General features: G+C 41.7%; 1 protein-coding gene across 1 annotated transcript in view; it reads left to right on the top strand.

Moving 5' to 3' along the window:
* Window positions 1-26,147, top strand: part of dachd (dachshund d) — a 118,091-nt gene that overhangs the window by 17,455 nt on the left and 74,489 nt on the right. Inside the window, exon 4 of the mRNA XM_079666386.1 lies at window positions 4,127-4,689. Within this exon, the coding sequence (XP_079522512.1) occupies window positions 4,133-4,689 (557 nt within the window). The 5' untranslated portion in view covers window positions 4,127-4,132. The remainder of the gene's footprint in view (window positions 1-4,126; window positions 4,690-26,147) is intronic.

The raw sequence follows: 26,147 nt of genomic DNA, 5'->3' as shown, positions 1-26,147 counted from the left end.
TTATTAGCCTACACCTCGAGTTAATGAGGGCTGCAACATTAATTTTTTCAATATTGATGAATCCGTTGATTAGATTACATCGCCGAAAAGTGTCAAAATTACACATCAAAAATTCCCAGAGCGAGGGTGATGCCTTTATGTTGTCCGAACAAACAATCCAAAACAAAAAACATTCAAAATGCACTTGATTTGAGAAAGTCTGAATCACAGAATGTTTTGTGTTTTTGCTCAAAAAGAACCTAATCAGTGATTTTAAACGGTTCTATCCCTAATATTAACTGCCACATTTTGGATGAAATGAAACCGTTTGTGATTCTGATATTAAGAATACAGAAGCTGTCACTACACACTGAACAATTAGCATTCTGAGAGATGTCCAATCCTTTTAATTGTAATTAGATATTAATTTAATGGCTAGAGTAGACAATTATCATACCCCCTCCACCATCAGCGTGCTCTCTTGACATCTCCCCTTTACCCCGTGTGACATGTTTGTGTTGGCCGCTTTCTAAGGATAGATGGGGTCAAGGCAGTGTAACCTTGGAGAAGCAAGTATTCATGATCAATACATGCTTTATTCCAAGCATCTAAATGATTCTTATGTCTGAAGCTGCTCCCCCGCCTCCCTATTTGCCCATGCGGAAAAGCGGTTTGAAGATTTATGCAGACTAGGTAAAAGGACATTTTAAAAGACTACACAGTATCACTGCTTCCAAATGTCATGTAATCATAGGTTAGGGGAGAGTGCTGTGCACAGAGGGCTAAGTGATGTTACAGATAATGAATTGCCTCTGAAATATAATACATCGTGAGTATGATTCTTTATTCCAAGCTCTGTACACCAACTCTGTTCAATTAAAGTTATTTATCTCTCTTGTTTTTTAAGTTCATCAATTATATTGTGATACACTTAATGTCCATAAGAGGATGATGTATGATTGGTCTAATTATTTCTTATTCACCATGCTTTCTAAAGCATATCAATTTTGTTAATACCATGTAATTAAAACACGTCAGCGCGCTACAAGTTGCTGGCTGTATTAATGACTATGAAAATTATTTTAATTAAATAGCCAATTATAGAAAAATCCTAACCATGAGAATTGACATTTAAATGAATTCAATTTAAATTGCTTTTCAACATTGTTTTATCAAAGCTTTATGGGGTGAATAAATTATTACATCAAACAATGTACGGTGTCATTGATCATACACAAGTCTTGTCCCATATCCATACATTTTGAAACACTTTCCTGATGCCATAACTCATACTGGGTGATTACGTTTTGACACAGTCATTTGTTTACTGCAATCTCCTCCGCGTGTACTGTACTTCAGTGTACTTTTAGGAGAAGTCTGTTAACTGTTTGTGTTACTTAAAGATTTAGTCACGCTGGAAACTTCATTCACGGTACAAATATCCAACTATTTTTGCAAGGACAATTTAACACAGCCACTACTTGGCCCCACTGTGCCTGGAAACAAAGTTTTTCAACAGTTTTCTTAGTAAGCCGTTTCCTTTCAAGATTCCCATACCTGATTTTTACATTCAATACTGATTTTGAATTTGTGCTCAATTATATCAGCAAAGTATTGTGGTGTAATGTACAGCACCGGTTTTCAGACTTTATTTTTTTTGTTGCGTTTTGTTTTCGTAACCGGGGTCAGACACATGCAGCCCACCCAGTCTGTTGAAAGCCCTTTGTATCTGAAACATCATACATATCCTGTGGTGCCTTTTAATACCTATCAGGCCACTCAGCCTCATATAGCTTTTCCTGCATAATCTTAATGAAAGTCATTTTTCAGACATTACAAGCACAATGATTTGCAGTTAACCCATGCAAACAAGAGAAATATTGGGCAAACTGTTGTGACATTCATTGTATATAATGAAATCTTAATATGGTGCATATTTAAGTGAAAGGTTAGCAACATAAAGGGCAAATGGATTGCCTGGCAATGAATTTTAAGCAGCTATTGATTTTACACTACAAGCTACCTCTTTCCCTGAATGATAATTTTGAAATGGCACGCTGCTTATCTTAAAGCTGATCTTAACAGGACAACAGCAATACACAGAACATTAAGGCAAATGCAGACTGTGATAAGAAATACCCTTTCTGATGTGAACTGCATTCATTCCACCTAATGCGCTTACATGGTGAGTCCTGATGTCCTCTGCTAAATGTAATGCATTTCACAGCAAAATGGTCGATAAACATGGCAAAAAATATAAGAAAGCTGTCTGTATATGTGTTGGGAATTGAAGGTAAACATCCATAAAACTTAAATAATTCCCTTTTTTAAATTTGACAAAATGCCAGAATAGCTTCCTGCAAAACAGAATCCAATACGTCCACTTATAGGTTTAAGATTCTGATTTTAAAAGAGTGTCATCTAGCAATTTAGTTTCCAAGATTGGACTATCCAGCTACATGTGTGTACATAGTTTGCGGTTTTACACCAACAGATGAATCTATGAAGAAAGGCAGGAAGAAAGTTATTGTAACTCATGATGTTCCACAGTGATTGAATACATGTGTACACTCTACATGAGCTGTTATTGTGCATGGACATGACCCTGCCCCCATGCACTGTGCTGCATTTCCTCCCTCTCTGCCTTTATCCTTCTTTCCTGTACAGTGTGAGATAGAGAGAAAGTTTGAGAGTCTGTGTTCTTACTGTGTTAAGCTTGCCTCAGTACGCAGCATTATAAAAAAATAAACTGATGTTATGTCCGGTGTTGTTTTTACAGTGATTTGAAACTGCAATACTGCGAAAGGAAACAGTGAACAATTATTATGGTCTCTATTAAATGTGTAAATACTTTAATATATTTACATAGAATCAAACTTTTTATGTTTTATAAAACGTGAGAACCTAACAATATTTTTTAGGTTTTAACTAATTTGGTTATTTTTTGTTGTTCTCACACTACATCAGATTCTCAAATGTAATGCTATATAAAGCATTTAGTTTATCTCTCTTTAATTTCTCTCATGCACAGCTAGTGCCTACTTATCTGCAGCTCAGTCGAGTTTATTAACTATGTACACACTGTAGTAGTTAGCATGGGTATTGAAATTGATATGGACATTGGGGAAACGACTGCTGGCATGAAGCACTGCAAATGTAAGATGATATAACTTTTACAACGCATTAGATTTGAGATAAGTGATAACAGTGAGACTTTAAATAGTACTTTTACTGTTGTACGCTTGTAGTTTACATATCAATATATAGAGAGTTTTAGTATGCATACAAAAAGTCTATCTCAAAACAGCCATTGTGCCCATGTGCCTTGTTTAATGCACTTTATAGAAAGAGGTATAGCCCCTTGTGCAAATACAATAATCATAAAGGACTAATTTAATTAGACATATTTTCCTTTCTCACAGACATCGTGAACCTTGAACAGTGACTCATACTGGCATGCTTAGTGAGAAAATATTACAAATATAAAAAGTTAAAAGAGCGTTAAACAGTTGCAGGATGTAAGCAAAAAAGGGTACACACTGTTTTAATAAAACATTTGACTGTTTTAGGGTGTTCAACTGTCAATAGAGTGGTGCAATGGGTTTGCATACTGTTGGATAGCAGGTGTACCTGTCAGGCTGTTAATGTGTTATTAGAAGCAGAAATAACTGTTAACTGACATTTTAGATTTATCTTGATGCGTGTTTTTCACCACAGCAAAAACATTCAAATTACCAGATTATGATCTGATATAACCGCATCTCTTTAATGTGGAATAAACAATTAAACACTTTAACAGACCTGAACGATTTGAGTGTAGCCCGAGCCCAGTTATCTGCTCTTCAAAGGCTCCCACTGTCCCCTAGCTCCTCCCTCTCTGTACCGTGTGACAACAACAACTCATCCACAGAGCGGAGCTGCACTTTTCAGTTCATTTTCCTCCTGTCATTCCTCCTCCTATCTTTGATCATTGTCCCGCCGCTCAGCCCCCCCCAAAAGCCTCACTCAGAACGCCTTTTTTCGGCAGCTCTTTTTACTTCCCAACTTATCTGAGGGGCTAAACTCTCGTGGATTCTTTCATTTAGGGGTGTCTCGGCAGGCTGGGTTTTATACTTTGAACTTCGGCTACTCTCTTCCCCTCCTGTAGGTGACCATGGCCGTACCGGCTGCTCTGATCCTACCAACTCCTCTCGTCCCACCGCCTTCGATCTCGATTCCCTCCGCTACGACGTCTCCGCCGTCGACAACTTCATCCCCATCTCCATCCCTGTGCCTGGCCCCCCCACCCGGATCCGGGCAGAACCTGTTCAGATCAGAGCACCTTGTCAGCGGCAGCCCGGGCATCCCGAACGCTGGTCTTCCACCCGGCAAACCCGTGTACTCGACCCCGTCGCCTGTTGAAAACATACCGCAAAACAATGAGTGCAAGATGGTCGAGTTGCGCGGTGCCAAAGTGGCGTCTTTCACCGTGGACGGCTGCGAGCTCATCTGCCTTCCCCAGGCTTTCGACCTGTTCCTGAAGCACCTGGTCGGCGGGCTGCACACCGTCTACACCAAGCTGAAGCGGCTGGAGATCACGCCGGTGGTGTGCAATGTGGAGCAGGTCCGCATCCTCAGAGGGCTCGGCGCCATCCAACCCGGGGTGAACCGCTGCAAACTCATCTCCAGAAAAGACTTCGAGACCCTGTACAACGACTGCACCAATGCGAGGTACGTGGAGAGCTCTGTACGGCGTGTTGGTTTAAATGTCTGTACGGACAGCCGTGCGTAAAAGGCGCGGGAGCAAGGAAGAGGGAGACATTTTAACTTAAACAAGTGTTTCAAGTGACGAGATACATTTGCCATTCGAAGTTACAAATCGCTTGTTTTTAGTTGGTGCAATTGTGAGCGTGTGTTGCTAACTTTTGTCGTAGTTGTCAGTTTGACGGGAAGAGGCCAGCGAGCGACACCAGTGGAAAAGTTTAGTGAAAGTTTTTAGCACGTGCAGGGCAAAGCTGTGCCATGATGGATAGCCTGTCTGCCTCAGAACAAATGAATCGATAATGTAGGCTACACAACGGCTGAGTTTCACAATGCTGTAGAATAAACTTCAGGTGTTGGGCTGCCAATGCAATGACAATTTTATAATCAACATGCCAATCATATTATATGACCCTTACTTGAATGTAATACCTCTTTATTTAAGGAATCCTCTTAATCAACTTTTTTTTTAATGGCTTGAAAAAATGTGGTTATTCCTTTTGAAATGCACTTGCCACCAGGGTGATACATTTTCAATCATAACTTTGATTTGAAGAGTAAACAAGGCAAACCATAATTAACATAATAATATGACATGATATATTTTTTGTTATAATTGTTCTGTCAGTATGACAGCCAGTTCAGATTTTAAAGAGGTTAAATTACACTCACTACACGTCTAGTGTATGAAGCCAGCTTTTCCACACTGTACATGCCAGGGATAATAGTCAAACACTCTTATTAAAATATATCTTAATGAAACATGCTTGCTTTTAATTAAACAAATAAATTAATATAATGCATGTGGAAATTAATGCATTAAGCCATATTGCCAAATCAAATATTTTGAGCTTTATATGTTTTAATATGGAGTGATTTAAGTGAAGATCAATATTTGATTAAAAGCCATTTTTACTGTCCTGTTGCTCCTAGCTTTGATGTATCGCTCAGTCTCACAGGATGGTTCAGCCTGGTCAAATTTACCATCTTACCTGTCACTATGATTGATTTCATATTGATCTCCTACCCAGAAATGAGCTGGAAATGCAAATATGATGGAAAGGCTCACATCAGTGGGGAATAGCAATAAACACTTTGAGTCACTTGGTTATCTCAGTGTAAAAGCAGACAGCCTTGTGAAAAATTATAGTGTGAAATTAAAAGTTATTTCTGACTGTAAGATGCATGCTTAGTATAAAACGCACGTGACAAAACACTCAAGCACACAGAAGTTGCTGTGCAGACAGATTTTTTTTTTGTGCCATTAGGATCCATATGTATGATGAGGTTGACTACATGTTGACCCTGAAAGCACTGCTGTATCTAAGTGCCTTGGCCTGGTCAGAAAATGACAAATGAAATAACTGACACAACATTTTGAGGGAGAGAGAATAACATTGTTCTGTAAAATATTTTTATATTTTCTAAATTCATGTCATTTTAATTGTTTGTTTCTTTAATTAATAAACATAGTACCTGTTCTCTTTATGCCTAAATCAAAACAGCCAGCCTCCCACACCTACATTATATATAATATTGAGAGCTTACAAATATGCTGTAGCTTCATATTGCCATTGCTGTTGTACTCATCTTAACAACCTGTGCACTTGGGTGCTTAGACATCATTTACATAAAGCATTGAGGGAGCAGAACCCCCTCCTCTTTCTCTCTTTAGAAAAAAAAACATACAGCTCGGTTATCCTCTCCTCAAGCCTGGCATGGGGCTTCAGGTGACAAAGTATGTGGTTGAACTCCCTGGGTTGTCAATGGGGAGATGGCCAGCGATGGGGTTAAAGGATAATGCAGTGCCTCGCGTCGCTTTAATGACGCTAAAGTGGTGGGCTATTACGGGCACATGGACAGGACTGTAATTGTCTCTGAAAGCAGCCAGGTACTCCCGGTGCTGGGCTGAAATCAATCACTCAGACCCGGCCTGCCCGCCTGCCTGCCCCATTTGGAGAATTACATCATGGAACAGTGAGGCATCCGCTGGATAAAAGGCTTCTGTTACTTAGAAAGAGTTGATTTTATTTGCTGGGATGTGTGCTTTACACGGTTTGTCATTGAATTGCTGCTGACAGAATGATCAGTCTGAGTAAACAGGACACAGGTTGCCCTGTAGGTGAAAACGAGTTCCCTCTCCAAAGGCGGTGCTCCGTTTTGCCCCGACTTAGTGTCAGTTAAAAAGTATCTGAGTTCACCGGTTAACCCGCTCAGGTTACACAACAACAGCCTGCTGCCTGAGAGACTTTCATCTCGGCCCCATTACTACCTATTATCACAACTCTTATTATGCAGTGGCAGAGTGGTAACAATGCAGTGAATAATACTCCTGTACAATGGGTCTTACTATTTCACATGCTGTTTTTTTCCCCTCCCACGGTCTATTGTGTTAAAACAACACTACTCTCATTTTGCACACAGTGTGAATGTGAATAGCATCACAGAGCATCGCTGCATCCCGCTGGTCTAGTTTTGATGTGGACACAAACAAACTCCAACCAAATTGTTCCCTACTATGCTTACTTTAGCATAACATTAAACAGGAAATAAATCTGTTGCTGAGAAACGCAATGTTGGATTTTTGTATTTATTATTATGTTAATGGGAACAACACATATAATGAAAAATTCCTTTGTCATACTTAAATATTGAGTTTTTTTACTTGTCAAATAACTGAATCGGTATTTTAGTAATTATTGTTCATCTTTAAAGATACTAAGAATACAGTCATTCTTGACCCCTTCATTTTCTTAAAGGACTCTCGTGGCAGATTAGGAGTGTTCACTCTTGCTCCCTGACTGATCCAAGTTCAGTAATCTCCCCTACATTATGACTCTGACTCTCCAGGAGCCCTCCAGGAGCCCTCTTCTCCAGCTACATGTTTTCCTTTTCATTTTCCCTGTGGTGGGATGGAAAGGGTTCTTATTGCTGCGTGACACTTGAACTCTCTGAAAGGTTATTATAACACGGGGGGCGGTGCAGAGATATCGCATATCTCTCATTGGTCTGCTTTGTAGGGGCAGGCTATCCGATGCTGGGGCGCAGAAATGCAGCAGTTAATTGACAATCATTGTCTACCCTTGAAGGTTAACCACACGCCCCAGACAATGTCCCACCACTGGGAATGGGACGGCTTTTCACTTACATGCCCTTCTTAAATAGATTTTCCCCGGCTCGTTTCAGTCAAACAGATCCTACTCTGAAACGTTACGAGTGACAGGTCACAGTGGAACGACTTCTTCTTTAACAGATATATTTAATTGATACTGATATGACAGAGAGTGTTTTGAGAGCTATCACCTCTCTTGTTCCTATTTCGAGAGTGTTTATGCCTAAACACACGTATTTGCAAATGACGGTAATTGTTTTGTTTAGCGCTCAGTGTGAGCTGCCACCGAGGGTGCCAGCTTGTCTCTCTCCCTCCTCTCCTCCGCTGAGCTCTCTTATAATATATTTGTTTTCTACAAGGCACGGATGTGTTTACAGGTACTCAGGGGAGATTTCTGGATTCCATTCAAATCATTCCCAGTCAGAGTGGGTGCTAAGATACCCGTCACCCAGCAACCACATCCAAGAGGGAGCTTGGGCGATAATAACTTCAAAAACAGAGTGACAGATGCCTGATTAGAGAGAGAGAGAAAGAGAGGGGGAGATAGAGAGATGAGGGGAGAAAGAAAGAGGGGTGTATAGAAAGCTGTTTAAAATCCAAATCTATTCAAGTACTTTTTCGAAAGTCAAATTGGCCCTCATATCATGCGTTGTTTCTTTATTAAAGGAAAACAAAAGCATTTAAAATTCTCTCTCTCTCTCTCTCTCTCTCTCTCTCTTTTGCATTTTAATCCTTCAGTGGGGCTCTGGTAAATTTGATTAGGTACAGTACATGTGCTCAAGTCAACTGTGCAGTTGGCAGATGGCGGCAAGGTGTTTTTTGCAAACAAATAGTCTCCTTGAAAATCAAAATTGCTTTATTGACTTGACATTCATTCAGTCGGAACAAGTGCAAATTAAAACATTTTTTTAAGAAAAATCCACAGACTAGCTCACTTGACAAAAGAAACATTAATTCTCCTCATTTGCAGTAAGATCATTTTTTTAAAGCTTGCAATAACGCTGAGCCAAGACTGTCCAAACCCCAGATTTCATTCGTTAAGGAGGCTTTGTTTGACACTGTCTAATGTCATTTGTGGGTTTAGAGGATATTTGCATAGCAAAGAGTCCTGTTTTGCTAATTTGCCTGTTGGATGCATTAGTTGTCCAGGCTCCTATCTTATTTGCATGCCTTTTACTGGATCGGCAACAGCAATTGAATTTCTAATTAATTCCTCTACCAAATGGTTTAAAACCACACTCTGACATCAGGTCTTTCCACGTTAATCAGCATATTAAAATGACCTATTTTTACTGTGCTCACCGACCATAAACGGGCATTAGCTTGGATTTTTATAGACAACAGACTTGAGCTGTTTAAAATCTATCTGTCAATATGACTTATCTAGCATGTTAAACTAGATTTGTTAACAGTGATTTTACCTGATGATTTTACACTTGAGACTGATTGCCTGACAGGGCTGCAATAGATTTTGGGTCACTCTGATTTCCCTTCCTCTCTTTCCCTTGGTTGTCTTTACTCACGGGCTCCTTCACATTACTGCACATTTAGGGAGCATGGCGGAAGTCACTGATGCTCGTTCCAGGATGTTAAATGCTACTGACAGAAGTTAGAGGGAGCAGATGAGATTTTCTGATTGGAGAAGGAATGCAGGCCCTTGCCTGGCTCTGTCTAATATGGTCACATAGAGAAATTGATTTTCCTCAGAAATTAATTAATTTTTCATATAGCCCAAAGCTGAAGTTTAAAAAGGAGTGCACACTTGCTGGTTTCCTATTTCCCCCCTTTTTTTAAAGAATTATTGCCTAATCATATTAATACTTTTGCCCCAAGGATGAAAAGATAATTGTACAAATGCATTTGGAAATATGTATCACTGAGTATTTATGATTAAATTATGCAAATAACTCTGCTCCCATCCTTCGTGGGCCCAGATTGTCTAATTAGGATTGATATGGCGAATAGATGTTGGGGAATCTGAATACAAGCATGTCCAAAGAGCAGAAAATTGAAAATGACAAGGCTGGAATCCTTAAAAAGTGTGTAGTTTTTTTTTCTCCCTCTCTGTCTAATTCAGCGTAGCTGTATCAGGAGTTAATTTTCCCCGGCTTCATTTCTCGTCTGAGCTGACAGGAAAAGGAATCCATCAGGGAAGCAATCTCAGATGGGATTCCACAAATTTCCTTCACTTGTTTTTTCTCCCCCTCTTCATTTTCGTGGAGGCTATCGGGGATGAATCTTCTCCTGAGTAAACATGCAGATGTTATTCCTCCAGTGTCAATGTTTTTAGAGCTCTCCACTCAATACAAAAGACTCCTCCCAATAATTGAAGTATATTAAGAAAGGAATGTGATCCAACAAAAAGCCCTTTGTACTTTTGGAATTTCATTGAAGTTATGCACATTATATTAACATGGCACAACTTATTTTCTCGTTATACAGAACGTTAGGAAACACCCTACACAGATGTACCTTCCTTTATATAAAGGCACCTATTCGTCTAATATCATGCAATTCAAATTACATCCATTTTAATTTGATAATGCTATGAGATAGCTACTATGTGCTTATGGCAGTTGATTGCAAAGTAGATGCATGACAAGTCTCCATTTTGGTCACAATTTAAAACTGAGATACTAAAATAATCAAATTGATTCTACAATACATTGCAATGTAATTGTATAGGTGTGTGATATGTTTCCAAAGTTATGCAGAAGACAAAGATGTATACAGCAATAGCACCAGGTGTCTATAGTCACATGGATCGATATTAATTGATGTCCTCTCAGGTTGTCTTCCTGTCTTATCTAAGAACTTAAATTGCCTTGTTGAAACGTGCTGTACAAATAAACCTACCTTGCCTAGAAATGTGCCATTTTAGTTGGACTTGCCCAAACAGACAGACAGTACATTACATTGACACTAGTTTGAGCGAACAGTGACATGCAATTTAACAACAGACGTGTTCCTCGCTGGGCTCAGCGGTACATCACAGAGAAGAAATCAGGGAGGAAATGACATCGGCTTCCACACTCTCTTCTTCTGTTGTTAGCTTCAGATGAACGGCAAAGCACAGGAACGGCACCAGTGCCTCCAACAGTATCTATTAAAGGGCTGATTGTTATCTAATCTTTACCTGGCGCTAGCTGGAAAAGCCCTGAAGCTAATGACACTTGAGACTAGTAGCACATTCTATGGTGGTTCAAAGCATCTGCTCAGTCAATACCTTGTGATGAAAAACTAAGAAAACGGCCCCACAGCTATTTACGTGAAGTCTGAATTCACTTAAATACCAAAAACACTTTATGCAGTCAATTTGTAGCATTGAATTATAACTAACAATGTGCATAAGATGAGTTCCAGATGAGCCAGCAGGCTAGACACTGAACTGCTCTCATGTGTCTGCTTTTGGAGCCTCAGACTGATATTAAATTCAGCTTTAAAAAGGATTTAGAAGTAAATAACTGATTTACATTTCATTCGAGCTATCATAAGTAAACAGATATGATGATGGCAAAGCTGATGTCAAAGTAAGTGATTCTCAAAAAGCCAGAGTTCCGTGTTAAAAACTGTTTTACATTGATCTTTTAACACATTTAAATGTCATATCTAGAGGAATGGTTCCAGCAACAGCGTTGGACACTTATCCGAGGATTGTTCCAGATCTGTCTTTCAAGTGATGAATAAAATCCCTTTAACCTTGCTAAATCTGCTCAATCAAAACTAAGTCATTAATCTTAAGGTCATTGTCAACGGAACTATTCTTAAATTAGAGAATCGAGTAAAGGGCAACACGTTATAATCCTACTACATGTCAAATGATGATAAAATACCCCATCCAGTACCTATGTTCGTATGACTCAAGTTCAACATTAAAATGATTACTAAAGACAAAATTAAATATTGTGCTGCGTATGAAAGGGTTATTTGTAAATGGCTCTATTTTGCATTGAGTGATTTCAGCTGTCAGCATTCAAATTGAAAGAGGCAGAGGATTGTCTGTACTGTAAAACGATAAGGTCTGCAATTTTGGCTGTTATCCACAGAGATAGCCACACCCAGAGCTGCTTCCTGACGGCATTGCACACCTGTAGAGGTTATGAGCGGGGTATCAATATCACCAGGTCAACACATTTTCATCTAACACTGACATCTCTCTTTGCCTTTCACTCTCCCTCTCTGCTTCTGTCTCTCCCTCTAAGCCTAGTGAGAATATTGGTGGGGGTCTTTATTGGTTGCAGCGCTTAGGTTTCTCTCCTCGTAGACTCAAATGTCACCGTCTCCCCGATGTTTCTTTCAAATCGCCTGTGCCACCACTTGCTGTGGCGCCCGGCTATTATTACCCTCCTCTTAAAGAGTGACAGTCGGGTCCTCGGAGAGGCGACACAAACCTCTGTGGATGGAGCTGTACTGCTGTGTCAAGCCGATGCTCCCAGCCAATCAGATAGCATGAAACAAACCACTGTACACCTGGTATGCTATGAGGTGAGCAGGAAAGTAAAGTCAGTTCAGTTTCATACTTTAGAAACATGACCAGGCTCTGGAATTTATGATTATGTCACCAAACATTTCTACAGACCAATCAGTTTGTTTTGTCTGCCCATTTTGGAATCTATATGAAGCTTTTTAGAAACATAAACTGTCAGTGGTTCCACAAGACAGAAATATAGAGAATATAATCTCAATTAAGGTAATCTCTCTTTTCTGCCATGGTGGCGAGTACACTGAAATGTATACCCGAAATAGACATCATCATTACCCTGTATTTGTTGGGTGGCAGGGGCTAATTTCATACCCATTTATACCCAAATGTATACAATAAAAAAAAAAAAAAAAAAAAAAATCAAAGACAGTTTTTATAAACATGAAAACATTACAGATAAATCAAAGTATGATCCTAACTTGTCTAACTCAGTCCATGCATGTGCAAGTACTTTGAAAGCAATGTTCTGTAACAGTTACTTGTGTATGTTCCCAGTAATTCAACAGTAATGCAGAAAATACATTGAGACGTGTTCTCTATGGAAATAAACATGGTTATTATTACAAAGCCGCCTCTGGCTAAAATGGTTTGTCCACATACATTAACCCTCTGTTACTTTCACATTAGGAGCATGTGAGTGTGCATTGCTCAGTGAGAGTATGCGTGTGTGTGTGTAAGTGCAAGAGAGAGAGGGGGAGAGAGAGAGTGTGAAAGAGAGAGAGACACCCTCGCACAACTTCACATATGAATGGTCTTGTGTGAAAAGAAGGATGAATTGAGTCAAGCTGACATAGCATGCCAATAAGCTTTGTCTCATTTCCAATGCTGTATTCATTTGTGCCACAGAGAGATTTATTGCATGATTGACAATTATGAGAGGGTGACCTAGTTCTTTGTGATAGAACAAAAATGGTTTTCATCAGTTGCCTTTGCTGTCTTTGGCATTGTGTGTGTGTATGTGACGCTCCCCGGTAAAGAATAGGGATAGCCTCCATGCAATGAGATACTTCTACCCCCCCCGCCCCCCCCCCCCCCCCTCCAACTATTGAAACTCATGCATTTTTCCTCGTAATGGCTTCATATATTTTGCATAGAATCACATCATCCACTATGTCTGTTCCCCAGCAGAAAAAATGAATTTCCTACCCCATTAAGCAATGTGAGCTGTCTAAATGGATCACGTTAAAGTGACATTTTTACGAATGCTCTTCAATCTCTAACTTTGGTCTGGAAATAAAAAGAAAAGGAAGTCATTTCGCTCTCTGTGTGTGAATATATCTTCAGGACACACTGGAGCATTTTCTACCACTGCTCACTCTACTGCATTGCTGTTGTTGCCCGATCATTCAAATCGCAAATACACTCATCCTTTTATTGTTGCGACTGTCAGTAAAAGGGCTTCATTTGTTCCTTACATTTCCTGATATGGTTGATTCTACCTGTCTATTAGCTGTGTGTCTTCTGTGTGTGAGTGTGTGTGTGGGCCCAGTCAAGCTTAGATTACTACGACTGTGAGGAGGAAGTCTCTGCACCTCCTGGGACTTCTGCTTGACTGGCCCCGCAAATGATACAAGCCAGGGTTTAGTTGGGAGTTAATATCCTGCAAAATTGTCCTGCACTGCCTCGGCAGAATGTGGATGATTAAATGACACGAGCATATCAAAAACATTTTTCTCAGACTAGTGGCTGTTAAGTGTTGCGCCGGTGCAGACATCTCCCAAGGTTACCATTTAAAAAGAGAGGAATATTCAGTGGGAAGTGGGTGTCATTGAGCTGTGATAGTGTGTGTGTGTGTGTTTTTGCATGTGTGCACCTGTGTGAGTGTGTGCGTGCATGCTTTTAGATGTTTTGTTTAATGCCCCGTTTGAGTGGTAATAATATCTCAATAGGATTTCAGGGTCTCATTGAGAGGTTTGGTGGAAGGTTGAGAGGACATATGCTAATTGTGCCTGAGAAGATTCGCCTCTCGGAAACACATCCCACAAGACTTTTCCTTGTACACTGGACGCCAGACTTTCTCCCAGTGACAAAAAGAGGCTTAAGGCTCCAAAGCGATCCATTTTATCCTTTCTTTTTTCAAAGGATGCAATGCTTTGTTTTAACCTCCGCAGGAAAGGAGATGAAAGGCAGTGTAATAAATCCAAAAGGTCTTTCTGTAGTTATCAAATGGCCTTTCACTCCTGACCTTTAAGATGCCACAGTAGGAACTGGAGACAATGCTAGAAATACAGATCAGATTTCAGAGATCAAACACTACTTTGTATAGTTAACTTGCATGGAGAAGAAAGAACAACCTTTCACAGCCCATCTTTTGAAAATAGGGAAAACAGAACCAAAACATATTTGGAAAAGAAGGAACTGCCTTGTCGGCGCCTGCATACATCAAAACACTTAAAAAGAAAAAGTAATGCAGCGACGGATACATTCGAGTTCAGAGACATTTCTTTCTATTCCTTCCTTTATCTGATATTCTCCTGCCATAGCAATAGGTTTTGTATAAGGGCACTCAGTCATCAGGGACTTGGCTCTTCAATATAGCCGTGTGTGTGTTTCTATGTGTGTACACGTGCATTTACAGGACCAATTGTGTTGTTTTTTACATTATTATGTATGTCATTGACATAATAGAAACCTTTTCACATAGTTGTGCCATTTGCTTTTCCTTTTATTACATGCCAGATAAGCTAATCATATTTCATTTGATGCTGTCCACCAAAAAGCTTTCCACTATTCATACTGTAATTGGAAAAAACAAACGGATAAAATAAGAATGGTGATGCTTTAGGTGAAATAGCTGTAAGATCTCAAGTCCAGTTCAACACTCAGTTATTCTAATGTTTCTGAGCTGAACTTATTCAAAATTCGTAATGCCTCAATTTACACATCGTTTTGTATTAATATACCTTCTGCCACACTATTTATCTTAAATGGTTATATGTTTGACGTGGCAGGTTCAGGATCAGGTCATTCAAAAATGACAAGCTGCATTATAATGACAGGACTACAATACCCAGCAGTCACTTCTTTCAATCACATCCACGGGCTGACTACTGAGACTGCTAATTATGCTCTTAGATGTAGAACGTTATCAGGATGCATGATGGCACTCAGCATTCCTGTCATTCTCGGCATTCTACCGAGCGGCACTCGCACTCTGAGCGTGGACTCTCGGTGCCCGCGGACCCTGAAGCCAGGGCTGCGCGCGAGGGGGCCCAGCGCCTGTTGACAGTTCCTTGGCACTGTTGTCTCAGCAGGAAGACAGTCAGTTAGAGCAACAGAGAGGCTGTGGACGAAGGCCGTCTGGTCAGCAGAGAGAATGGAGTTGGAGAAGATTAGGCTTCACCCGCGGGTCATTGTGTTCCCAGAGCAGGCCCGAGCCGCTCGGCCTCGCTGTTGTTAAAGTGAAAGGTCGGATCCAGCGACCAGGCTAAGCCTATTAAGCAACCCGCGCAGCTACGTCCTGGAAACCTGACTGTGCTTTCTCTTAACTACCGTACAGGGGGAAAATCAGCTTTGAACAGCTGAGGTCGGCCATATCCTGATGTGTATTGGAGACCGCAGCTAATTGAAAATAATATAACTCCATATGAAAGGATTGCAATCATGCTTCCTTATAACAACAGCCAGCAATTTTGTATCGCATGTTTCATTTTGTAAAGTACCTAATTGTTTTACCGAGCCCTGGAGTTGGTATGCTGTTCAGTGTGTGCGCTAGGCTGCCCGAGGTTTGCCCTGACAGATTCTACCAGTGTCGAACAAATCCTCCCATTTATATCCTCTCAGTACTAAATGCTTATGTACTGCATTCATAAGGTCGTCTGAGCCCCAACACACTCCCATAAGTCTCCTTTAGCTGTAGTGATGGCTGATGTCAGGGATGTCTGCCGAATGAAAGGAAACACAGGCAGATAGCGTTTGATCCGTGATGGAGATGAGTCCACATAGGAGTAGAGCTAGTGATTAATAATGGTGCATCTGGGTAAAAAGGATGTCATCCCCTGGACGTCTAATGAAAGCTCTTGAACATATCTGGGAGAGGCGATATGTTGACAGTGGATGATGCAAATGAGGCTAAATGTGAGAGGAAACCTGAAATGAATCACCCCGCTGTCTCTGTGGCGTTTGTGTGTGTGTGTGTGTGTGTGTGTGTGTGTGTGTGTGTGTGTGTGTGCGCGCCCGCGTGTGCCCCGACTAACAGCCAGCCGTTTACGCCGTACAAAGCTCGGTGTGACACTCTCTCTCCTTTGTCTCAAACTGCTAACTGTATTTAATTTCACATCTTATCGGGCCGGGCTTTGTCTGTCTGTGAGTCTCCGCACAGTGGAGGCGACCCCCGGAGATAAACTCTGTCAGGCTCTGGGGTGATTTATTAAATTCTGATTTCTGTGAAGGACTTTAATGTCGAGGGGGTGGGAAGAGCGGGAGGGTGGGGGGGGGGGGGGGGGGGTGTTGGCGTGCGGGTGGTGTGGGGGAGAAAATATGTCGCAGGTGTCTCTGCCAGCCCCGGGCACTGTTCTCTCTCCATTACCAGTATTGTTAGGTATAGAGAGGCAGGAGAAAAGAGAGAAGTAGGAATCTATGCTGAATTTCCTGTCTTTGTTGTGGCAGTGGGCTTGTTTTTTCCCTCTGTTGCAGGCCAGAACAGCGGTATCAAATCTCACTTGTTTGGACTGAAGATAGCGACTTGAGTGTGGAACGTGGTTTAGTTTCATCGGGGGCTCAGTCCAGCTCGACTTTTGCGGTTATATATTTAATGCTTCTCCTTCTCGTCCTCGTGGCACCTGAATGGAGCTCTAACTCTCCATCCTAATCTATTAGGAAAGCCTCTGACCTTATTGGCCTCTGTGTCCCCCCCATGGTATTTAAATAAAGCATGATGTCAAGACATACAGTATGTGACATTTTTTAAAGAGTTCAGCCGATTTTATGGGCTGCTATAACAGCCTATCTAGACCTCGTCCTTCAATTTAAAATATTTTCTTGTTAAACACACTTCACAGGTCAATTGTGCCTGTTCCGAGGCTCAACATGTTAATTTTAATATCATTTTATTCATCTCAAATGCATCAGCTCCTCCCCCCTCGAAACCTACTTTACATTTCTCTTTCATATCACCTTAATCTAAATTGATGTGTTATCAAACATGGATCTCAGAGGAGGAGATCAAATAATGACTGTCAGTGGTGCATGGTGAACTGCCTTTTTGAACATAATTTAGTCCTCCACATTATAAAATATGCTTTAAAGCTAAATCACAAGGTGCTTTTCAAATGACCCTTCCCTTTGACAGAATTGTTTTTTAAACAAAGAGCAGAGCTGTAAAAGTGATGTGTTGCTTCCTCTAATATCCGTGAGGCAGTTTGATCAAAAGGTAATATTGGTGAGGGGCCGCTGCAGCTTCGTGTCTGCTACAAGTTACTTCCCAAAGGGCCCTTTTTCTCTCTGACACCTCGATTCTCTAAAGTGATGAGTGGATGATAAAGAGTTGTGGATTCCAGATATTTATTTATTGCTCGTATTGAAGAAGTTAATAGAAGACTGTGGGCTGTGATGCGTGAAGGGCTGTATGGGACACTGTCTTAGATGCATAAGAGGCATACATCAAACCACACAGACGTGCGTGTGCACAACTACCCACACAGACACCGATGCTCTATATCAAATAGTTTACCCACTCCCTTTCTTTCTCTTGCCATTTTTCTTTTCAAACCAGGGCATATCCCACTCTCAAGGTGGCTATTAAATCAAACCGAAAAGATGACTTTGCAAAGAGAGAAACTCGATGTTACTTGTACTTTTGCAAAACTACACAGTCAGAGCATCCCAAAAATAGCTCCCTGAGATCAGTTTAAACACACTTTCCCCTCTTGCAGGAGCAGAGTTTGTTTGACCTAGTATGCAAACCCTGGTTAGCAGGTTTGATTGAGTGGAGCCGGGGATCTTAGGGCCGACTCCTCTGATACCTACGTCTCCCTGTCTCCATTGTTCTCTGCAAGTCAGCATCTTTTGTCTTTGCCACTGATTTGTCTTTTGATCTGTGCGAGTGATTTATCTGCATGGAATCGTTTTTCTCTCTGTTCCCCCTCAGGAAATTTGGAATGAGGCTGGCCTAACCTTGCCAGGGCCAAACAAAGCCCGAGAGCTGATCTCATGTATTTTGATGCTGTTTGTGAAAACGACACACACACACACACACACACACACACACACACACACACACACACACACACACACACACACACACACACACACACACACACACACACACACACACACACACACACACACACACACACAGTACAATTGAGAGGGCTGAGAAAGAAAAGAAAAAAAGAGAAAGAACAACCCCGATGGTGTCCGTTGTTTTGTGTTTTCCCTCCAACAGATGTAAGTACCTGCAGCGAAATTTCCATTTGGAAGTGACATGTTTTTCAAACTCCAAATTATTAAATGGTAGTAAGTGGATTTAAGTGGATGCTTCTCATGCAGGCTACTAGGCCGCTCAACAAAATGCCTCGGGGAACGTAAACTCTGCTCACCGTGGCTCTCAGATCACCAGGTAGGGCTAATGGAACGGGGACACTGATGTCTTCCGACTGCAACAGTTTTCCCTCTGTTTGCCTGGTTCAAAAACGCCAGAGGTCGGGGGGATTGGAGTTGACAACCCTGAGGGGATTGAAGCTGTTTGCCTTGTGTGCTTTTTTTTTTTTTTCCACCCGCCCTCATGTGCAGCTGTTATATCGTCCTCCCTCCTCTTACCAGCTGCCAGAGAGACACACACATAGAAAGACACAGAGAGAGAGAGAGAAAGGGAAAGAGAGCTTCGGTGAGAGGGAAGGGTAGGAGGAGGAGGAGGAGGCGGGGGGGGGGGGGGGGAGTAAACACAACTACTCAACACCTGCTGCCCCGGTGAGGAGAAAAGGTGTGTGCAGGAGAGAAGGGAGAGGCGGGAAACAGAGATAGGTGGTTAGGGAGAGGCGACATGAGTACAAAAGCCTGAGATTGTGTTAATGTGGGAGTGAGGATTGTGAAAACCCAAAGATTAAAGGAGAGACAGGTGGGGGGATATGCAGGTAGGCTACAGTATCACACTCTAAACCTTTGGTATTCTAAGTGCTCCCTCATCCGCACAGTCTGGTTATCTTCCCTGGTAATCTTGGAAAAATATAGATGAATATCTTGTTCCAAAAGCGGCAGTCTCGTTGCTCCAGATGTTTACGTGCTTTGATCAACATTGTTTTGGGGTTGAGGCCCGGTGTGTTTGTCTGAGATCTCGGAGAGAGGAAACTTTTCCTCAGCAACGCTAATTATTTTTCCATCACCACCCCGTCACCAGTGAGAACTCCACATCACATCCACATTGCCTCACTGGCAGCAAATGGAGCACGTAACACCAGGAAAGGACAAAGCTGTTGTGACTGTGTTTGCACAATTAATGTTTGCGAGATAGCTTTCTTTCTTCATCAAAATGTACTTGTGAATTGAACAAATACTGTCGCATGATACCATTCAGACATCAGCGATAGGATCAGCAATGAAAGTATGTGTATGCCATGGTATTGACTCCTGTCCAAAATATGCATATGATTTTAAATCAAATGAAGGAAAGCAATCTTTTTAATCAGCCATTTTCTCTGTATCGGAGAAGTGCAGAGTTCCCCTCGGTTCCGTTTGGGACCGAATTGTCAATTGGCTGACATTATCTAAACAAGAAATATTAAAACTAATTAAAGAAATGTCTCTGTAAAATCTTGATAAGGCTGAGGTTATTTTTTTTTTCTTTCTCTCTCTCTCTCTCTCTCTCTCTCTCTCTCTCTGACTGCTGTTAGGAGACTTGCCACAGGCTTGTCTGAGCAGAGGAAGTTATGAAACTCCTGCTGCCGTATCATTTGCACAAGGAAGTTTCAGCCTGTTCCTCTGGCTCTGTTGACTGGAGTCCATAAAACAGCTTTATTAAAAATGACACCATTCCACTCTGTATTTGCTCAGTGGCTGCTCATCTAGATTAGGTCACATGTTGCTGTGTAGTGTCGCCAACAATAGCCGGAGTTTATGACAGATAGCAGCTGTCTGGGCCGACTGTGTTGTGATAACATACTGCATACTGTACATCTCTAAATCTGCTGCTTTCTCATCGAGATAATCTGCTTCTGTTTTCAACAGAAAACTGTCTCGACCACAATTCAAAAGCAAGTCAGCGCTGTTCCAATTTCCTGTAACCAACTGCACATGATAGTAAATCATCAAGTCGAAATGACACGGCGAACGCTGTACCAACTCTGCTGAATTTGTGGCTTTTCTTGCAGAATTGATGTAACACTGTTACTTCGTATTGCCCAAGTTCAATTGTTGAGTTAAATACCTAAATGAGGAAATCGCCTCATGTTTCTCAACTGACAACAAGTGTTATCTTGATCAAAGGCCTTAAATCAGCACAATCCAGGTACCACAAAGCAAGTTCAGTTTCATTGTATGTTTATGTGCCTTTCCTTCAGGAATGCTTGTGTGTGCATGCCCATGGACGTATATCATAACACCACAGAGAGAACACAGAAAGGTGGGGGGGGGGGGGGGGGGGGTGAGCATTCAGAATTATGTTATGGCTGCCTCCTGTTTAGCTTTTCCCAGAGCCCCAGGCGGCTGGAAGGCATCAAGGACACCTGGGTGCGACTTTATTAAAGTATGAAATGAGAGGTCAGTGACGCGGCGGCCCCACACATGACATCCTGCTGCTGGCCCTTTTTTTCCCTGCCTCCTCCCCTCAGCCCAGAGCTCTGATGACTCCTCTATGAAAGTCTGTTTCATTAATCCCCCTGAGGGACCCCTCAACTGCTCTTTCCGCCGCTGATACAAATTTAATTCCTGATAGGTCTGTTAGATGGAAGCCGCGTCTATCAAGGCTTTTAATTAATGTGGCACTACTCTCGGTGTATCACAATGTTTATCTGAAATTCATGACCAGGGCGACGACGGGCGGGATTGTTCAAAGATGGCTTGTTTTCCCTTTTTGGTTTGAAATGTGAATTTTAATTAGACACGGTTGTTACTCTGAGGGCTTGTAAAAGGGGGCTCTGTGCTTGTTACAAGGAGGCATGTGTGTGCATTGTGCGTGTGCGTGAGGTAACTGCGCGCTTTATCTGTTCACTTACTGTCACACCTTTCAAATGTGTTTATTTTTGCTTTATTAATGCCCCAGTATTTTGTAGGAAAACAATATAGTGAAAAGGTTCAGGAAGCTACCTTCAAAAGTGCAATTGACTAAATTCTTTGGGCTTCACTGTAAATCCACAGCCTGACAATGGGCTGGCCCGACAACTGTTTGTATTGGCAGGTTATTTCCAGCCTAATAGCTGTACAGTATCATTGTCAGCCTCTTATCGTGGCAGGCACAGCCCTTTCTGACACACTGACACCTCAATGGTGTGTGTGAGCATATCTTTGTGTGTGTTTGCACACTTGTTTGCATGCATTCATCTCTGTCTGCAAATCATTTTTAATGAGTTTTATATATATATCCTCAGTCAAGATCTGTTTATCTAAGAATGAATATTTTCTGCTCTCGTTAGCAGGCTTGCCCTTAAGTGTCACAGATAAAGGCGAGATCATGAGAAGCTCATCTCCAGCTGTATCCTCAGTCTTGTGGGCGCTGCCTTCACATGTTTCTGATAAAAGATATTCATTTCCAGAAGACACTTAGTTAGTCCCATCCTTGTCCCTGAATCTCATCCTTGTTGAGGCTAATTTGTATGCTGTCCTTAATGGTTGTGTTTGGGTTAGTTCTGAGTAGCACAAAGCCTTTAATTGTGAGGTTTAACATTTTGCAATTAAAATCTCCCCTCATTGCTCTGAGGAATGAATGAGCCGTCTTTGATGTGCTTTAATCAGCCGAGATGTATTGTAGTTTAAGAAGCATAAAGATGCCAGATACATTTCTGATTTTAAATTGACACACTCTTCTACCTTTGAAGATGATAGTTTCTTTCCCCCCCCCCGCTGGCTTAAAGCAGCGAAAGCTCAGTCCCTTGAACCCCACTCTCAGATTCTGGGGCGCAGATCCCTATCTCCCATTCTAAAGTGGCCAAACAGGATTAGGAAAAGGAGCGCTTCTTTTTCACCATCAGGACCAAGGAAGCGATCACAACGATTCGCCAGAGCTTGACTAAAGATCTCAGATGCACACTGTGACTGTATCAGCTGTTATTTTCTCACCTGTTAGAGGGGATTTTAGTCTGTGAGACGTGCTGATGTGATCAACAAAGCATTTCAAAGTACAGTTTTGTATTGCTAATATCTGTTGCACAATTATCAAATGCTGGGCAATGCTGATTACGGTGCCACTCTCCTGAGATATCCGTGTTTTGTATCTGTATTGTTGTTGAACAAAAAAACCTCATTAAGATCAGAGGGGGGAAAAAAGGGAAATATTCTTCTTGGAGTAAAAGAGTAGGCAGTTTGATGAAGGCTGATTGGGAGCATCTGGGGACTGTTTTCAGAGGACATAACCTGAGTGAACAACCCTGGCATTTGAGTACGGCCCCGCTCCTCGAAACTGAAAATCTCCCAGCAAACAAATTAACGGGAGCAGGGATTTGGTAATAATGGAGCTTCTCGGCTTTTGTTTCACCGTGACAGATGGACAGTGTGTGCTCAAATTGAATTTGGCTTTAATTGCATTGTGGCGTCTATAATTTATCTGCTCCACAGAATTTGTTTACAGGTTTATGGGGTCTTGAAATGTGTGTTTGCTCCCTTTTCCCTCTCTTCCACGTCTCTTCTCTTCTCGGTTCTGTGTGTGTGAGCGCGTGTCTGTGTGTTCGTGTCGGCCAGATCCTTTTTTCATCCTCCACTACAGCAGGATAAAGGACACTGTAATTCTCGGAGAGTGTGGTGTTCATTACCGTAGCAGTTTGCCCTCCAGGGTGAATGTGTTCAATAAGTGAGATTGTCTTTTTTCCAATATACACTTAAACGGTATAAGATTGCAAATGTAAGCTCCGTAGTGCCCGTCTGCTCCAATGCTCAATGTTCAAATAATTTGGATAGGTGAACACAATAATCAAATATCTCTCCTTTTGAATAACTCTTGCACATGCCCACAAGGACACCCATGTTAGCAGAGAAGAGGGCAGTACACACACAGTATATATGCACAAAGACAGATCCATTCAGTTGCTTTGCACAATAGAAAAGAAAGAGCCTACTTGAGTTCTTTTCTCCTGCTTGTCTAATTCTACATATGTTCAAGAGCTTCTTATGTATCCAGGTGGGCTAGGTGATTGCGTCCATGCCTTTCATGCAAATAAAAGTAGACCCTCGAGAAGTAGAAAAAGCATATTTGTATTCCTTGAGAGGAATGATACAGCTAAGCATAATATATCCGCTTGAAAAGCTACTTGGTGATTACTCGAATCTCAGTCTGTTCACGACTACAAAGCCAGTGCATTGTCTCATTAATTTGTGCGGTCTTTTAGCTCTTCTTCCTTTCCGGACAGACCTCCTGCTGCATCTCACTGTGGTGATAAAGATTATATGCTTGTCTCCTGCTCCATCTAGCTCTTCTCTCCTCTCCTTATCCTAGCCTCTGCCACCCTCTAATTGATGCACCCCTGCCAATTTACACTTCAGCCCTGGCTCTGACCCCTATTAACTACCTGGCCTCACTCTCCCAGGGATAGCACTGTGTTCAGGGAGAAATCCTCCACCCCCAATCAACTCCTCTTAAGGCTACCGCTAAACACATTTTCATACTTAGCCAGCGAGAGAACTGCACTTCACACTCTTGCCAACTTTTATCTGGATGAGTGAAAAGGATAAGCCGAGCCGCGCTGTTTTCCCTAAACGCACGGTGTCCCACAACACGACAGTTTGTCATAGCCAAGCCTCACGGTCATCCCACAAAGGTTATTTATTTTATTTCTTCCCTCCGTCCTCAAGTTACTGTCTTGCTATCACTGCAGCAGCCACTTGTCATTGTCTGTTTTTTACTTGTCCTAGATCGGGGGGTATTTTGAGGAATGTCCGCTCTGTTCTCTCTGTAGCAGTCCCAGAAGTCAGCCCATGTGGGTTGTGGGACAGAAAGAGAAAGTGGTCTGTGTGCTCAGGCAGTGCTGAAGCTGTGGCTGACATATCCGGGGCTTTACTTGACCTGATGTTACGTCATCATGAAAGTTATTTGGGGGTCCTGAATCTGACGCTGATTAAAGGACTGCAGATAATCGTGTGTGTGTGTGTGTGAGAGAGAGAATCGCCATTCGACTTGTGTTTATGTTTAGATGATATTTCCAAGTGAAGTGGACATATTTAGAAAAGGAATTGCTGGGATGGGGATACTTAAGAGGGGTTAGTCACGTAGTTCCATTTTTGCAGCAGACATGCTATGTGTACAGGGTAATGAAGTAGGGAATCATTCTGTGTTCTCGATTAACAGTAATCACAAAGCAATTGAAGCGTGAAAAATGAATTTGTTTCTTCCAATGCAGAGCAGTCTCACAACACACACAGCAAACTTATTAATTACACAGCCGCTGTTGAGCTAGCCGAATAATATTTTTAAATGCTGTCATGTGTTGTCTGCTTAATTGTACGGCGGTTTCTTCACGTTAAAGTTCAAGAGTGAAAGAAAAACTGGCAGTTAGTTTTAGCTTTCTCCCTCAGCTCCACTGAGTAACATTGCGGCTGTTTAGCCACTTTTCTCTGGGCAAATTGTTTTTGTGACCCATGGAATGTTAGAGGAAATGCTTCTTTCTCATTGGCGGTCCCCCGGGTGTGGAGGCCATGGCCCCTGTCATCGGCCCCAGTGCACACACAGACACACGCACGCACTCAGACAAACACACACACACAGGATCACTCTTGGCTAGAGGAAAGCAATCCGCCACGAAAGAAGGACCTCCAGGCCTTTTTATAGCACCAACAGCCCCCCCCCCCCAATCAGCCTCCCAGACGTGACATCACAACAATCAGAGATCTTTTTCAGTGGTCTTATAATACCCATGCACACTTAGAAACATACCCACATTATTTCTCTTGACTTCTCTCTGTATCTCTATTTACCATACCATTTTATTTTTTGTGTTGCTTTCAGTTTGTGTACAAAGTTATCAGTAATTAACCATTGCTGTGCACAAATAAACAGACACCAGACAGTGATGATTTTTCCCCCCAACCCCCTTAAAGAGACGTTAAAAAGTAATCATGAACGGTCCCAATTCGAAAAGGATTTCCCTAGAATGTGCACTGAAATATGCTCCTCAGATCAATTAAGTGTTTACAGCCTGTAAGAATCAGCAGCACAATAGAGAAGCTGTCTCTTTTGGGCCCCGGAGGCTACCGTAGCAATGTTTCATTAAGTGCACTCACTCCTGTGGCCCCCTATAAACACACATTAATTAAGGCACACCGAAACACAGCTTCTGAGCTTGCACTATGGTAATGATGATATGACCCCAAATGGAGAGGTGCATCAGGGGTCAGGGAATAAAAGCAGGGTGTGTTTAATGCCAGAGCTTGGCTGATCTGCAGAAACACCGTCTGAACTGGTCCAATTCAAATTAAGCCAAGATTTTCTTAACAGCCTCATTTAGATGAATGTAGATTCATTTTCCAGCAGTATGGCTAGGGTGGGATTTCTTTTCCCATAAAAATAATGATAAGGGTCAAGATTACTTTTTTCCTCTGTCAGCAGTCAATGCCTTGGATAATAATTGATATACACTGAAAGAAATGACCTAATATGAATAATTATGTGGTAGTCTGTGTAAGAAAAGGTACTATACACTAGCATATCATTATATATCACATAAACACCCAATAGATCCGTCATTTATTTTAATA

The sequence above is a fragment of the Notothenia rossii genome (genome assembly GCF_949606895.1).
Source record: "Notothenia rossii genome assembly, chromosome: 2".
Lineage (NCBI taxonomy): Eukaryota > Metazoa > Chordata > Actinopteri > Perciformes > Nototheniidae > Notothenia > Notothenia rossii.
The sequence above is the reverse complement of the archived record's forward strand: the minus strand, read 5'-3'. Positions and strand labels throughout refer to the sequence as shown.